The sequence below is a fragment of the Pezoporus flaviventris genome, unplaced genomic scaffold (assembly GCF_033815535.1).
Source record: "Pezoporus flaviventris isolate CSIRO_AGI_PZ_B2104156 unplaced genomic scaffold, CSIRO_AGI_Pfla_v1 ptg000036l, whole genome shotgun sequence".
In the NCBI taxonomy this organism is placed as follows: domain Eukaryota; kingdom Metazoa; phylum Chordata; class Aves; order Psittaciformes; family Psittacidae; genus Pezoporus; species Pezoporus flaviventris.
This window is the reverse complement of record NW_026892584.1, coordinates 18,533,845-18,551,302: the sequence shown is the minus strand read 5'-3', so window position 1 is coordinate 18,551,302 and position 17,458 is coordinate 18,533,845. Positions and strand designations below refer to the sequence as shown.

The window sequence follows — 17,458 nt, the reverse complement described above, 5'->3', positions numbered from 1 at the left end:
AACCTTTTTTCCCCCCTCACAAAAAAAAAAAAAAGCAGCACTATTACCTAAGGAATCTTTTTTAATAATAATAATAAAAAACAATTTGATGTGCAAAGAAGTCATTAACGGCTACTATTAATATTCTCCTCACTAAAAAAGAGGAAGGTGGGGGGAGCACCAACAACAATTTCATACATTTATGTATTTTCCAGGCTGCTGGATAAGGCAGGGTGTTTTTCCCCCAGTTCATATGGCTTGAGTTAGATTTAAAAACAGTTCCCAGAGGAGGTTGATAAATGGATTAAAGTGGAACATAAATTCTCTATGTCACCCAGTCCCTTAAACCTTGATGTCAGTAACATGCCTAATCATTCCATTATTATAAACGTCAAATATGTTTTACATGTGTTAAAAAGAGGGAATGGGTATAAGAAGAAATGGAACACTCAAGAAACTGTAATGCTATTATAAACCTCCATGCAAAAAATACCTAAAATATTACCATGTTCACCCATTAATTAAAGTATTTCAGATTCTTGTCTTATAATTTGTAAACTGTAAGGTACACCAGTGTGTCCACTGTGTTATGCATACTTTACTTTCCCTTAGTGGTGCTGCTTCTATGAGCTAGCATAACTGAAGAGCATAAATTTTTTCAGTGGTTAATTTGAGAAACAGTACACATGAATCTTGCTTAAATAATATGAGGTTTTATATACTCAGCAAAATGAAAAGCCTTAGCTGAAGCAGTGTTGCAAAATCTTTTAAGATATTGCAAAGCATAGACAGAAAAACAAAAAAATTACAACCCTTTCAGAAAAATGACTTACAAGAAAGACTGAAAGAACTGGGCTTGCTTACACTACTAAACAAAAACAGTAGTGGATCAGCACTGTAATGATCCTGAAACAAGTAAAAATGACAGTGATTTACTATTCTCCCCTCTCTTCAAAGTATACAGAGGAAAGCAAGTTGTTTTATTTGCAATCAGGAGTCTTGGAATTAAATACTAGAAACAAGCCTTCCAAATACAAGCAAAGTAAAATACAGGAACATGTTACCAATGGAGACTATGAAAACCTCAATATGGAAGTGTACACTGACAAATTAGAAATACTTAGGTATGAGACAGTGAAGTACTTGATACTGTATACTTGATACCAGATCAGTCAAAGATCTGGTTGACTACATAATCTTTTGAGGTTACCTGCATTACACACTTTATGATTCTGTGGTATCATTCAAAGAATATTACAACTCTTTAATGGTGAAAATACTCAATATGCTCAGTATGTAATGAGAGGTGAGAATCTTTGGGCAATAAAGTACTATGCATTTTAGAAGAAAAAGTGAGAGACATCTCAGCTATTCAGTTTAAATCCCTGAATAAAAGGTGACAATTGAAATTTTATTAAAAAAAAAATTAAATAATTCAAATTTCCCCAAAATTGTTACATGCTTAAGAGTTCCATTTTGTTGTACAACCTTGATTCAGTCCTTCTGTTTACCTGTATTACAAAACAGTTTTCAAAATTTCTGATCTTTCCCACCTTTGCCTCACTTGCATAGAAAATTTCACACCCCTTCAGTACTACTTTTTAAACTTTAAATTCAAAATTTAGCTTCATTTATTCTTTACTACATGCTGTCCATGTCATACATACCAAGAATAATCTTATCACCATAGCAGCTTATTGCATAAGCACTAGCATGAAGATACATATTAGCAAATATATTTCAAAAGCTCTCTCGTGTATATTTTTGAATACGTTTGTGTACGTGTATATATATATTATTTTCCACTCAGATATTATGTATGAAAGAAATTAAGTTTGAAAGATTTAGACTTGAACTGTCCACTGCTTTGGGCTCTCCAGTGTAATATGCCTACGACCCGATTTTTCAGAGTGCTATGTTTAGTAGTACTCTGTACATCAAAGGTAAAACCTCCATTAAATTCAGTTCTATTGACAATGCTTACCATTTAGTGCTGTGAGGCTCTCAAACATAAATCCTTGGCAAAACATATTCAGGATAATCATACTGCTTACTGATTGGCACCTAATTTAGATGCCTAATTTGTGAGGTTAATTCTCCAAGGCTCTGTTACCACTGACAGAAAGAGGTAGCCCTGCTGTCTCTGGCTATGCATACCTATTTCCTCCCATGTGCTGGCACAAACATTCATAAGGCTGTTCAGTGAGTTGGAGTCACATGTTGACTTACCTGAAAAATAATACTGGTGCAGGGAGAAAGGAGTTTTGAATGACAAGTTATCAGGTGGATCAGCTGATCTGCCTGGCCATGCATGCATACAATCAGCCATATTACTCTGAAACTGGCCAAAGCAGATTGGGATGACCTCTTTAGCCAGCAGCTTATGGCACCTACGTAATTAAATTAGATGCCTGGCACGGAGTTACATGCATGTTGTGTCAAAAAAAGAGCCACATAGAAAGAAAATTCAATCAAATGACGTCTGAGTTTACACAAGAAGTCTGTAACAGAACCAAGGAGAGAATCAGTATTTCCTGGGCAGCAGTTATATTATCTTTACACTTCAATTTTCTGTCTACACTTCCTGCTTCCTTCACTCAGTACACATTTCAAATGAGGCAAAGAAAACAACGTAATTCATCACACAACTGCAGGGTTTTCTCTGTACAATGAATAAAGCCAAAATCTCTCGGGGAAAAAGCAGTAATTAATGGTATTTTAACACACAGAGACAAAAAAGGGGAAATTAACTTTAAATAATTGAATTTGAAACCAGAAAGGTATTTTCACATAGGTTTCTGTATCTGACTACTGAAAGCTTAAAAAGGCAAATTCAAACGCCAGAAATTTCATCATGTGGAATTACAGTGGAATCAAGTGGCAGGGTCAGAACACTTAGGGCATGTCTTACCATCTTAGTCATAGAAATTGATTTTTAAATAACTCATCATTTTCAAAAATCTTTTAGAGCTTGTTACAGAAAATACATAAACATGCAGCTTAGCACCATAAAAGTGGCACAAGTCCATTAAAATTGATGGACTTACAATTGCCCACAGACCAGGCTCTGCGCATATAAAGCAGTGTTTTCAAAACACTGTGAATGCAGACTTTTTTTTTTTTAATTATTTCAACAAGCAAGTAAGTATTTTAAAGAAAGATATATTGGGTATACTAACAGTACAGAAAACTAGATTAATTTGCCTCAATGACTTCTGCAATTACGAGGAAAAAATCTGAAGACACGGAAGGAAAACTATGCCTGCCTGACTTCTTTAATTGGTATTCTGCTATGTATAATCATTCTATTGCTGTCTTGTTCTTCACACTTTTGTGGTATCGAGCAATCCCATGAACACTTTCAGGGAAAAAAAAAGAAACTCATGGTGACTTATTATCATGTGAATTAGCAAAACAGTTAATGTCTAACAGTGATGCAGACCAATTGTTCCATTTTTTATTTATTTAATACATATGAAGATATCGTAGTTTGTTTCATAATACAATCTCTTTCAGACAGTACATTAAAACCTATGGATATAAATTAGATCATAAATTGAGGGTTCTCCTTGTTTATGAGGTAACTACTGTACCCTGTGGAGGTTTTTATTAGACCTGTTACAGACACATGTGCTACAAATGCCAAATAAGAAGAGCTGAGTTTCACCAAAAAAAAAGTTCTCCATACAAGCGTCTAAATCAACAGATTAGAACACATATATGACTGCTGGCAGTCTTTGCATTAATTTTGTTACAGAAAGCAACACTGATCAAAGATTGTGTCTATGAAGAAACAGGGTGGTAAAATAAAACAGCAGCTGTAAGGTCATAAAAATCAAATCAAAATTAGCACTTTGTGCATGAATTGATTCCTCATAATATCATACTATAATTACCTACTCTTCTGTGGAGAATAATGAATGATATTTTAACTCTAAACTTGGCTTAAATCACACTATGCAATCACCTTCTTAAGGTAATGTGAGACATCTAGTAATGGCACAGTTAAACTATCAACTAACACAACAAAAAAAACACACCAAGGGTTCGTTAACTACTGTCCTACACCAACTGTGGCCAAAACTACCTGCAAGGAATGATGGTCATTACTGGAAGTCTTCTACCAGGTGTTTTTCTGTCTCCCTGCCTTTATTTCCCCTCTACAGCTTACATGTCCTCTTCCTTTTTCCTCCCCTTCATTTCTCATTCCCAATCACTTCTTTTTCCTAGTTTCTTTCTCTTTAGCCCTCTTCCTTCTTGGAAGGAAACTTAGTTTATATAACTGATGGATTGGAACCTAACCCCAAGGAAAAATGAAGAGTAGCTGCCGCAGGCAGATACCAATGAATGTAAGTAGAACGCAAGCACATAGCTACTTCCTGAGAAGGCTCCCCCAGCATGCAACCATTTGCAGCTCTGAAACTTCCTGAGCCAAAGGAAATTGAAGATCTTCACACTTTTGTGGGTATTTTCTGATGTATTTAATTTAGTTATTTACTGAACTTACTACCGCAACATCTGACAATACACATACACAGCTTAATTACACAGGGTCTGATGTTCTATATAGTAAGATTGTAATGGCAGTTTGATTTCTGGGGGCAAAAAAAAAAAAAGTATTTAATGAACTCTTTCTCCTAGAAGTATCTCATTTTTTTCTCACTGTGCTTTTGAGCATTTTCTTGGAAAAGTTTTGTATTAACTAATTTAGGCAGAGTGGCTTATACTTTGCATAGAGAAGTTCTCATCTGTTTTAAGTTTCATCATGCAAAATGCTTCTTTGTGACAAAAAAAAAAACAGCAGTTCACATCTCTGAAGGCCGTTACCTCATGACAGCATGGTGTCAGCTCCTCTTCATTTCAGTGAACCTTCATGCTAGAAGGTTATTTACTTTTTTTTTTCCTAAATAACCTGGAAATCTACAAAACCTTGTTCCAGTAGGACAGTCTACAAAATTTGTATTCAATATACACATAATACATTGTTGTGGTTTAAAACCAGTCAGGCAACTTGTTCACTCACTCCTCCCCTTCTTGCCCTCCCCGTACTCTGGGAGGGATGGAGAGCAGAATCGAAAAGAATGCAACTCCCACAGGTTGAGATAAGAACAGTTTAGTAACTAAGGTGTAACACAAACCGCTACTGCTACCACCAATGGTGGTAGCATTTCCTACAAAGGAAATAACAAGGGAAGAGAATACAACATCTCAGCACCCGCCGACCGGTAACTCGCCCCACCCCCCAACCCGACCAAGCACCGACCGATACCTCATCCAACCCTGCAGTCCCAGCCTTTCAAGGTAACTCTCCGTTACATCCCTGGCAAAGTGGTATGGAATACCTCTTTGGCTAGCTTGGGTCAGGTGTCCTGTCTCTGCTTCCTCCCGGCTTCCCTCCTCCCTGGCAGAGCATGAGCCTCACAAAGTCCTTGGTCAGACTAAAACATCAGTGTTATCAGCTCTGTTCCCAGGCTGAAAGTCAAAACACAACGCTGCACCAGCTACCAAGAAGGACCAAAACTGACTGCTACTGCTAAACCTAGGACATACATACATCAGACGTCTGCAGTCTGGTCCATACACTGGTAACTTCATCCTGCAGTTCTTGTAATTCGTTTCATTTCTGTGCAGTGTAGACGGAAGTGTCATTTGATCTATAAATAAAAAATAAAAATTAAAAAAAAACAAGAAATATATTAGTAAATGAAGTGAACAGAGATAGAGGTTATAGATATGAGCATTATGATTTACTGAAAAAAAAAAAACAACACTTTCTCTGGAAATTATGACACAGCAAAGTCAGCAAACCACTGTTTGTCACTTTTTTTTTGTTTTCCCCTAAGAAGCAATATTGATTTTTTCTAAAGGAGCAGTAGTAGTGGTAGTAAAGAAGCATGTAGTTCTATTTTTTTTTTTAGATCTATTTCAGAAGTCAAAGTCATAATTCTCATCTTTGGAAAGGTAGAGGAACATGACCCTTTCTACGGCCCAAGAAAATTATACCCTTTAAAGCAGATACCGGATTGAAAGAAACACATCCTTCCTTCCCAAACACATTCTCTCCTACTACCAAGGATACTATGTGATAGAGCTAAAGATAATAGCCTTTACATTAAATAATGCTTTCCTTTTTCAGGTTCATGTGGTTGGCTTTTTTTTTTTTTTGGTCTCTGAGTGAGGAATGGAATCTGTCATTTGGCTTACCTTCACTGGATTTTCTTTGACTGTGGAACAACTAATGAGTTTCAAACATTTATATTTAGGCCATAGTACTAGAAACAGCTGTTCCCAGAAAGGCTCCTGGTTCCAAACAAAAATCCTCCAAGTGACAAAGGGCTCACTGGGGACTGTCAATCTATTAAAACCCAGTCTCACTCCTAAATGACTAACTCGGCTGACATACCCATGCTATTTGTTTTTACTTTTGCAGAAACTTTGTAGTTTCTGGATAGATTTAAACAAACAAACCCCCAAACACTTAAAATGTGATCCTAAAGCTTTCAAGAGAAACCAAGTGAACAAAACCTAGTATCTATATAAATAAAAATAAAAAAATCACAAACCATTTCTTAAGACTTGAAGCAATTTTCATGGACTAAGTGCCATAAAACTCTAAGCTCCACTAGCTGTACACAGTTCATGAATGAGATTAAACTGAAATTAAAGGGAATATTTGTATTTCTCAGAAAAACACATGGTTAATTTTCTTTATAGCCTCTAGTTCTTGTATGTTGCTTATAAAGCAGCATACCCATGTAAAAACATGGAACAGAAACTAAGGCTTGCAGCATACTTACTGATACTTTTAACAGTATTTAATAATATCATTTGCTATCAACTTTGAAGTGAATCCAAACATAAAATTGTACTTTTTTTTTTTTAAACTGCACTGGAGCCACTCCTGGGTACATGTGCAAGGCTACAGACCGCTCGGGCCATGCCGGGATCTGCAGCCCCAACCCCACTATTTCACCAGTTGTTTGCTCTTTAAACCGGGGAAACAAACAAACAAAAAAAAACAACAACAACAAAAAAGTCATTTCCAACTGACTTCTGGAAACGGCCTTGAAAATTATACTCTAAAACTGTAACACGGCGAGGCTTACATCCCCTACTCCGGGCAGCCGCAGCGTGTGCCCACCGCCCACGGCAGCCCGGACCAGCAATGCCCTGTGCCTTCCCGGCGCCTTCCGCCTTCGCAGCGTCAACCTAAGGAACGGCTCGTAGTGCGCAAAGACGCTCATGACACCGGCCATGAGGCACCAGGATCCTCCTCCGCCACAGGCGAGGCAACCCCCGCGTTTCGCACAGAGACCACCTATCCCTGCCCCAAAGAAACACCATTTCCGCGGACGGCGATACCACCTTCCCCGCTCCCGCCTGAGCGGCTGCGCAGACGCGAACAGCGCGGGATGGCGGCTTTCCCCGCCCCCCCTCCGGCCGAGCCGCGGGGCGGAGCTCCGGGAAACAGCGGCTGCCGCTGCCTCCGGGTGCTTCGGCACCGGGCTTGTAGCAAAGGCCTCCCTGGGGTAACCGTGACCCCTCACCCTTTTGTCGCTGGCCGTCTGCTTCGCGGTGCCGGCGGCTGCAGCGGTGCAGTTCGTTCCGTTCGTTCCTCCCGGCGCCCTGAGGGTGGGCGGCGCGAAGCATGAAGCTGACCAAAGCTCAGTACGATGAAATAGCGCAGTTCCTGGGGCACGTGCAGCCCACCCGGCAGAGCCTGAGGAAGCTGAAGGAGAAGTTCCCTAGGTAAGTGCTTCCTGCTCTCCGGGGCCGCTGCCCAGCGCGGGGCGGGCGGCTCGGGCTCCGGGTCCCGGCCTGAGAGCTCGCTGCGGGCAGGCAAGGGTCCGCAGGGGTAGCTCCGCCAGCTCCAGCAGGTGCCCCCAGTTCCAGGCCCCACACGGTACAAAATCACTTGGACACGCACACGGTCATCGACGGCAAGCTGCAGCTCACTGTAACTGCTGCTGGGAGGACGGTCCTTATCACCTGTGGCCTGCGAAGCTGGAACAAAATAAAGAACGTTTTCCCATCTTCTGCCACATGTCCAAATAAAAGCTCTCAGATCCCTTCATAAGGCATTATGGACACCAAGTAGATCTTACATCAGCGAAGCCTTAAAGTTTAGGCCATTCTTCTATGGCTGAGACAAGGTTGTAATCCAGCCTGTCATACCATTGCCCCGTGTCTTGGGAAGAGGGGCTTTCCAGACCCATAATTCTTTACATGGTGCTCCTCTCTAGTTGAAATGTGGAAAAGAGGTCATCTTGTATGTGAGCATTCATCCACTTCCTCTCTAGAGCTGCGTTCAGAATTGTCAAAGACATTTGCAAATGACCATAGGCTACTATCAGAAGATGTGCATGACAGAATGTGTTCTCTGCACTGATCTTCATTGCCAGAATTTGCTTACTACCAACCGCAGCAGAGTTAGAGAGGACATGTTATAAGGTTGTCTTTGTTCAGATTTGTTCAGATTCTCTTTGGTCAGATTTGGGTGAGAAACCAGATTGGGTTCTATGGAGAAAGGAGTGGTGCTGTCTTTAAAATAACAGAAATAAGAAAAGTATTTTTTAAAGGGTGGTGCTTACTTTGGAGAGAGAGAGAAAATAAGTAAACCAGAAATTCTTTCCCATGATTCCTGAGTGAGCATTACTATTCTTACCACAGGTGTGGCTGAGGAAACTGAAGCCATGTGTAACTTGCAGTAAGTGGATGAAAAGCCATTGTGAACTTAGGCTTTTAAATTGTCCAGTGAAATCTCCTTCTTTTCAGGACAGTCTGTAATGTAGTTAAAGATCAAGCTGTTCTAGAGAAGAAATGATGGTAAAGCAATGTAGTTGGGTCAGTGGGTTCATGGAGTCCAGTACTTCTACAACTTGGAAGAACACTTGCTGTGACAGCATATGTCTAAGGAGCTTAGATTTGGCTTTATCACTTTAGTGCTAATGAAATGAGAATTTGTGTATATGTATGTGTGAGTGTGTGCATGCACACACATGTGCTTAGTCTCTTTTTCTAGTCTCCTTATAAAGCTGTCTTGAAAGATTAGAATTTGGGTTCATTTGCCAGGTCAGTTACTGTGTGTAGAAACCTGCTTCCAAGATATACAGAGATATGTGAGTGTCTGTAATAGGGAAAATAAGTCTGTCAGAAAAAGACCAGGCCTTGCCACTGATACATTTTACCTCCTAGTCCATTCCTTTGATGCTGCAACAGATCCATTGACTCTTAGGCTTCAGAACTTGATGACTCCTGTGTGCTGTCTGAAGTGCAAAAGAGGAGGCTTTTTCCATTGTGTGTTCTGTAACTGTGGAGCAAGTTTCTTTTAATCTGGAGCCTGTGTCATTCAGTTCTAGCATGAGAAGGATCTGATTGGACTTTTGGCTGCTTTTTTTCTTTATGAAAACCAAAATCAAGCCAAACCCTCATCCCACCCACCCCAATTTCTGATTCAATCTTTTTAAGAAAATATTTCAGAATCTGTCGTGGCACTTGCAAGGTGATGAAGGTGTCCATAACCGGTTTATCATTATTATATGGAAATGGTTGCTGATTCAAACTGGAAAGCACTAACATCTGTAATAGCTGCTTTCCACCTTGCACTTTCAATCTTTCCCTGGGAAGGATCAGTATTCCACTGGTAATGCAATACATAAATTCACAGTTTTCAAGTATTTCTGGTTCCTACTGCCTCATAGATCTTGACAGTCTTTAGATTTCTGCATTAATCTGCTCAGTTTTTTTTCTAATACTGTTTTACCTATTGGTTCCTTCCTTGGTCTGTTGTGTTTCTTGGAAGAGTCACAGCTTATGCTCTTTATTTGTATTAAGTATCCTTCACATTTTGTTATGGGCCTGCTCTTGCTCTGCAGTTTCTCCCTAAGAGTAATTTGTAATTTCTTTGAAACAATTGCCACAATTTAGTGTATATAGGTATGCTGTACGGTGACTGCCAACATGACCTGTGAATCTAAATAATTTTTAACAGGGTAGTTTGTTCTTTACTATATTATCAAACTATTTCAGGAGGTGAGGTTATTGCTTCAAAAGGTTATTGCCATATGACTTACTAATGTCAAGTAGTCAAAATCAGGCTGCTTTTAATACTGTTTTCAAAGTATCTTTATACAAGCATTGAGACTTTTTTTTTTTTCACAATTCTGTAACATTGCAGACAACATGGTTTAGTCTGCTTTGCTTAAAACAGAGTTATTTTGCAAAAATGCAAATTCAGGAATCAAATCACTGGTTTGGTGGTGTTGGTATTTTTTTTCCATTGATACTGCACTTTGTATTCCATGTGTGGCAGTTACCAGTGTATTTATTCTTAAGGTGTTTGTTACATGCTTAGCAGTTGTCTTCTGATGTGTTCATGTTTAACAGTAGGATTTTTGGATGACCTGAGGATTATCTAAATGTAATTTTGAGCACTAAGCACGATAGATCAGTGCCAGTATTGGATGATTAATGTATAGTTCCTTTGAGCTTCTTAACGTGTTTTCTACTGGCCTGATATTGTGTTGTGCTCTTCTAAAGTGTACCACGTTTCTGCTTTGTTTCTCACCAGAATTTATCTACTTGTTAATAATTTGTGTTTATCCTTGTAATTTCTGTCTTCTGCTTTCTTTAGCCATGTGCTTATGTTCTTCTGTGATACTATTCTTCTCAATGAGACCTAGTGTCTAAATTGGATTACCCATTGTAGAAAGTGTAGGGTAATGCAGGAAATGCTGCAAGAAAGTTACAATCTCTTAATTTTCAGTGCTTTTCTACTAGTCCAATTTCCCTTCCAGTACCCTCACTTTCATTCCTGTGAAAGAATCTTTTTTTTTTTTTTTTTGAGCCTTTCTCAGTGCAACGTGTGTTTTTTAGAGAGTTTCAAAGTACTAGGATTTTAAAGTATTAGAATTTATAGCAGCTGCTCTGTGCAGGTTCATGGATATACTGCCCAATTTTGTTCCTTCTGTGAAAGCTTCCTTCCTAGTGAGCAGGAAGAGCTTTTTTAACAGCAGAAAGGCAAGGGAAGATAGCGTAACTGTGAGAGAATAACTTTTTTTTATTATTATTTCCTTCTTCCTTTTTTCTTTTCCCAGTACTCAAGAGAAAAACAATTCATATTGATATACTTGATATTTGAGAATGGGTATTTGGTTTTAACATCTGGAACTTCATGTTAGATTAGTGGAATGTGCAGTCTTTGTTCCCAGAGCATATTAGGTGATGCATGTTCCTCTACATTCATGACCTGTCTTCTTCACTACTTCATATCACTGAGGTTATCTAGCAGTACTGATAAGCCTAAAGTGGTTGCAGTGGGAAACTTCTTTTTATTTCTTTCCAGTTCTGTATTCTGGCACCTGCTCCTAATGTAGCCTGGAGATTGAGTCAAGGTGGAAGGAGAATTCTCTGTCCTCTGCTCTAGTGCTCCTTAGAGCTGCTGTACCCAGAAAGGAGGACTGTCAGTGAAGCTCAAGAGCAGAGGGCAGCTGGCTGTCTATGCGGCTTTCAGAGCTCTAAGCTCAGGACCTAAGCATAGGTGTATTAGGTAAATCTTACCTATAAGCGGGCAACCTGCTGGTGTGTGACACATTAGTTGTGCGCTGTGCTGCATGGAAAGGCTCTTATCATAGCAAAACTGACATAATTTTTCTAACTTCTGCTCTCCCTGCTCTTCTGAATAATTGGTTAATTCTTCTGGAAAACAGAGGAGGTAGCCTGTTTTTTCTTTACTCTGCAAACACTGATACAGTAAATCTCATTTAGCAAGTTTTGTGTCTGTGCATGCTAGAAACATTTCTTTTACAAAGAAACACAGTATAAATGCACATTTCAAGTTCCCTCTAATTTTCTATATGTTCTCACTACTTAGCAATGGAATAGATTCATGCTCTGGCTATATAAACCACCTCATTGATTTTGGTAGGCCAGCTCATGAGAGAAAAGAAAGTGGACATTACTTAGGAGATGCAGAGATTTGGAGGGAGATGCTTAATGGCCACTGGTGGCTTTCCACTCTATTTTGAAGTGGCAAATACTCTGAATTTGTGTTCTATGTTTAAATATTGTGGGACATATAGCTTGAGCAATTATGAGAATGGTAGATTTTTAAAGGTTTGTATTTAATTTTTCTTTTATGTTAGACTTTAAACAAAGTTTTACACTACTGTATGTTTTTGTCTATTATATGTAGCAAAAGCCTAGTATTATTTAAAATTTGTTATGTACTTAAAGCTGCATTTAACCTCACAGGTAAACAGATTGATAATAGGTGAGAAAGAAGGCTTGGCTCATTATTTAAAAAATAAAAGTTTTCAGAAATTCACTACAATAAAATGTAGCATATTCAAAATCACCTTAAAATGAAATAAAAATTCACTATACAAAGTAGTTATATAAGCTGTGAACTGATATTGTTCCCTTTGGAAAGATGTTCTTGCAGTTTGAACCTTTGCTAGGAAATCTGCAGTATTACAGCTTTGATAAGATAAACCAGAGGGTGGTAGAGGTTTTCTCTTTTCACTTAAAAGCCAGTGAACAAGCCTGAATGAACTTGTAACTGGTGGGATTTGGTATGTCTTGTTAAAAAACTGTTTGCTTATGCTGTGACTCTAAATAGGAAGGGTACTAATCCTCTCCTGTAATACAAGGTATTGTGTGACAGAAATTAACTAAATCAGTATATAACTCAGGAGAACTTTGTCTCCTCCATTATTCATTAGGTTAAACATAAGTTACTGATTTAAAAGCGAGCTATTGAGAGCAGTGGAAGCTTTCAAAGTAGAATGTGAAAAAGTATTTTTGCTCGGTGGGGGCTCTGCAATACTAAGAGACAGGATTTAAGCAGAAAATTCTTATGTTGGCACATGTAAATTCTACGTCTTCAGGACACAGGTTCCTTCTGGATTTGTTTGAAAAGAGATGGAGAGGGTTTTTTCAGTTGTTTGCATGTTATCTTTTAACTAAAAAGAAGAAGACTTGTTAAGCACATGTCAACATGAAAGTTAATTTTGAGGGAAGTCCACTGTAATTTTCCATTATGATTTTTCCAAGTGTAATCATCCTCTTCCTTGCAAGCATTCCCATATATGTTGTCTATCCTAGCAAAATACAAAGTTATTTTAAAGGCTAGTCTTGAAATTCCACTTGAAATGTCCAACTAAATGGTTGTACTTTCTGAATATTTTCTGAATGCTGGTGAGTCTCTACCTTCTCTCTTAACCTTTTCCCCTTCCAGTGGGGAAATGCTACCATAGCATCATAGAATAGTTAGGGTTGGAAAGGACCTTAAGATCATCTAGTTCCAACCCCCCTGCCGTGGGCAGGGACACCTTACACTAAATCGTATCACCCAAGACCCTGTCCAACCTGGTCTTGAACACTGCCAGGGATGGAGCATTCACAACTTCCCTGGGCAACCTATTCCAGTGCCTCACCACCCTAACAGGAAAGAATTTCCTTCTTATATCCAATCTAAACTTCCCCTGTTTAAGTTTTAACCCGTTACCCCTTGTGTACAGTTCATTTTATAAAGAAAAAGCAATCACACAGAACAGGACATACTAAACTTGTGAGATTCATTTTGGCTGAGTAAAGGGAAAGGCTTTTTGGCCTTGAAGAATTTATGCAAATCACTCAGAAACCAATCCTGTATCTTTTTAAGATTCGATGGTGAAACACAATGGTTGGGGGGAGCCTTTTAAAGCAGGTGTGGAAACTAGTTCCCTATAATTTGAAAGTTCATTATGAGTCTATTGTAGTTGTGTGCTAGGTGCTCTTGTTTAATACATAAGAAAATAAAGAGAGAAAGAAAGATAAAAGAAAAATACAGAGATAAAAGGTAAAAATAAAGGGTAGGAAAAAGATTTAAAAAAATTAAAAGGAGAAAAATACAGATGAGGGAAAGGAGAGAAAAGTGAGAGAAAAGCAAGAGGAAAGAGGAGTGGGAAAGGGAGAAAAAAAGAAAAATTTAAAAAGCAAAATAGAGCAGGAAAGAAAAAAAGAAAAATAAGTGAAAGAAAAAAGAGAGGGAACGAAGGAGAGGAATTAAGAGGGAAAAAAAAGATAAAATGCTTTTATATGTCAAATCTGGGGCAGTTGTCTTGGTCACAGTGTGCATTCATGAAGCTTAGTTTGGTTGTACTTTTTGCCACTTCACAAATTCCATGGTTGTGATAATCAGCAGTAGGATAGCAATATAAGTCTTGTGGCATTTTTTTTTTTTTTTAAGTATTTAATTCTAAAGCAAGCTTGATGTCATCAGACAGTTCAACATATGTGTGTAGATTTAAGGGCTAGATTATGGTGGTTGTTAAGGAAGGATGAAGTGGAAGTTTTAACTCTGACCATATGTGCATTTTAATTGACTTGTGGATTTTAGGATACCATTATATTCATGTTGCTTGTACTTAAGGACAATGATGATAAAAATGGTACTTCTTGGTTGTATTTCAGAATCAGCTCCATACTGCATCATTCTTCTGAAGCCTGCAAACAAGTCTAGGGTAGAGTTTTATGAGCCTAGAGGAGGATTTGCTACATCAGAGGGGAAAATATTTTATTCATGCATTGTTTTTTGGACAATCATATTCTGGGCTATATTACAATGGCACGATAAATCGCTGAATACACTGTCTGCTGAATATGACCTCACCATGAAAAATTTGATGCATTAGTGTAGGAAAGGTTGGAATATATCAACCTTAGCTGACAAGGGACTTTGAATTTTGACCTAACACAGATGACCGTTGTGTGCAATAAAAGTGAGTTTAATCTCCAGGTCAAGATTGAGGTGAATGGTAGGGCAGTGTGGATTGGTTTGCACTGGCTATGGCTGTTTCACATCTAGCAAGCAAAGAAATCCAAGGTCTTTGCATTTCAAAGTATCAAATGCTTGTTTACCTAAAATTTACTTATATCTTTTATACCACCTTCAGAAACTGTGCTGTACTGTAGACAGCTAACTCTTCAGCAGCTGTGGACTAATTCATTTGAAGCTCAATCTTTCTGAATAAGCATGAGGTACATATATTCTACTCCTATCATTGAATAGGTAAACTAAAAAAAATTCCTCCTCTAGCATGTAGAAGAAAGACTGTCAAGGATATTGCCTTGCTATGAAAAGGGCAAAGTCTAGAAGCTTTATTTCTTTGACAGCTAACCTGTCTTTGGAACATCGGAAGTTTATTCCTAAGTGGCTTATGCTTTTAGGAAGAACACAATTAAGAGAGCTCTGATACGATTCACTAGGCAAATACAAAGAAAAAGGGTCCTTTTGAGCGCTCTCTTGCTGTAAAAGGTATTTGATCAAAGAAGCTAAGTTACAAAATGTTTTGGAGGTTGTCTAGGTTACATAATAAAGATGTATAGATGAATTTAAATAAAAGATTGTCGTGTTTTATAGTAGTCACAAACAAAATCTGTCTTTTTCACTGGCTGGTGTTCCAGAAGTGCTGTTCTGTTAACATACTAATGGTGCATGCCCTGAATGCTTTACACAGATAAGAGTGGTAGCAGTGGTACTGTGGGAAGGAGGGAGTTCTCTTTAAATCAGCCAGGAAAAAAAAGAAGTTTTGAGACTAATAGAAAGAACCTCTACTCCTTTAATAGAGCCTGCAAAATATATTCTCCAGGACTGATCAGCTCTGAAGGCTCTAGAGGTTTGATGATTGGAATGGCAGGAAATCACGCTTTCAGGACATAACGGATTGACTAGGCCATCCATCATTTGTTAGCATGCGCTGAAACACTGGGTTTGTGTGCAGAGGTCTGTGATTTAGTAAATACTTGGGAGATGAATAGAGCTTACACACAAGGGAAGATATTGCTGTCCTTCAGTAGCCTTAGACACAGATCCCTGCTGAGAAGGCCGTCTGACAGCAGCTCATCAGTAACTGGCCTGTCACAGTCAGTGATGCCCACCAGCCATCCCCAGTATATTAAATGCATTTTTAATATCTGCTTCAGTAGATTTAATGAAGAAAATTTAGTTTCCATACTCTGATCACTGCTTCCTCGAGTGTTTTAAAGCATGGAGTGAAGCACTTCCAAGAAAGGAACTGTCCTGATACCTGGAGGAGTTGATTGAAAATGAAACAGAATGCAAGCAGGAGTGTTATTATCCAGACAGCTTCCTTAAAGCAAAACAAAAATGTTTGGGAAAAGCAGTGATCTTCTTAGAAACAATTGACCCTCCCACAGAGGGATCTTATGGAGCAGGCTGTACAGCAGCAGAGATGCAGTGCTGCAAAAGGTGTGTGCACAGTGGTTCTGTTCAGTGTGGCTGGCCTTGCCAAAAGATTTTAACTGCATCTCCTACACTTTCAGATGTCAGTACTTGAATCAGGTCATCATTGTGTCTGGCTTTCCAGGTTCTGAGAAGAGGAAAGTAGCTATGAATGGAAGAAATGGAGTAGATGACATTTTTAATAACTAACGTAGATTTTGGCATTTTGGTTTTGGCGTTTTTTGTGCGGGATGTAGTTGGTGATGATCATTGTAGCATTCTGTGGAATTATTTAAACTGATACGGGGAAGAAACAATAAGACACAGTGGAAAATAAAACTTCTGCTTTTTTTTTTTTTTTTTTTTTTTACTTAGCAGGCTCATCACAAATTATTCAGTAGTGATATTGTAAGGATTGTATGGAATTATTTTTTAACTTTGTAGGAAATAAGATCATTTACTGTCTATGTATATAGATAAACTTCATAGTTGTTTGAATTTCCTGGGAACTTTCAAAGGAAACTTCTGTTTACATAAAGTCAAATATGTTTGTTTTCATTTTGTAACGAGATTCAGTGCTTGTAATATTTACTTCAAGACAGCAAGACAAGCAACTTGATTTTGTTTTAAACATCTACTTGAAACATTCACTTCTTGAGCTTTTTCTTCCCTCAGGAATCCATTCTGTGTTCAAAGAAGAGAAAGCAAGTGCTGAATGAGACCTATAAATTTGATTATGTGTCAAAACAGTAATGTATTAAATACATATTATTATAAAAATTTAAGATGTGTCCTAAACACTTACATTTTTATAACACATGACAATATTAAATAATACATTTTCTTGTTAGCATCTGTTTGCTGTCACTGTTGGCAGGACCTGTGATTTATTACTTAAATTAATGACTACAACCATTTTGGTCCTGATGTGTGCCCCATAGCTTACCACATTACTTTATAAAATAACTTATATTCTTCTGTGAGAGTGATTTTTTTAATTGTTTATACAAGTTCCTGGTGAAAATACCATATCTATTTGCAACGTGAAAGTCTCAGAAGCTAGCATTGTACTTCAAACTGAGTGAAATAATGGTAAAGATAAATTTCTGGAAGAATATGGAATGCAGTAACTGATCCTACTAAAACTGACTTCTAAGACAAGCCTGATAGAGTATTGTTTCAAAAAAAAAGCCAACAGCATTGGAAGAGGAGTGAAAAAATACCACTCAGTTTTCTTCAGATCCAGTGATGCTT

General features: G+C 38.2%; 1 protein-coding gene and 1 long non-coding RNA gene across 7 annotated transcripts in view; one reads left to right on the top strand and one right to left on the bottom strand.

Moving 5' to 3' along the window:
• The window catches only part of LOC133274334 (uncharacterized), a 156,058-nt gene extending 148,897 nt beyond the window's left edge, over positions 1-7,161 (bottom strand). Inside the window, exons 1-2 of the long non-coding RNA XR_009745116.1 lie at positions 7,031-7,161; positions 5,534-5,633 (exon numbers count right to left, since the gene is read on the bottom strand). This is a non-coding gene — a long non-coding RNA (uncharacterized LOC133274334). The remainder of the gene's footprint in view (positions 1-5,533; positions 5,634-7,030) is intronic.
• Positions 7,162-7,501: 340 nt separating this feature from the next.
• CDIN1 (CDAN1 interacting nuclease 1) overlaps positions 7,502-17,458 on the top strand; it is a 129,520-nt gene continuing 119,563 nt past the window's right edge. For 2 of the 6 annotated variants that reach the window (XM_061463421.1, XM_061463419.1), the window contains exon 1: positions 7,507-7,728. In XM_061463421.1, coding sequence (XP_061319405.1) covers positions 7,628-7,728 — 101 coding nt within the window. In that variant the 5' untranslated portion in view covers positions 7,507-7,627. Of the gene's footprint in view, positions 7,729-17,458 lie in introns of all 6 variants that reach the window. The other 4 variants (XR_009745111.1, XM_061463422.1, XM_061463420.1 and 1 more) reach the window with 4 other exon arrangements.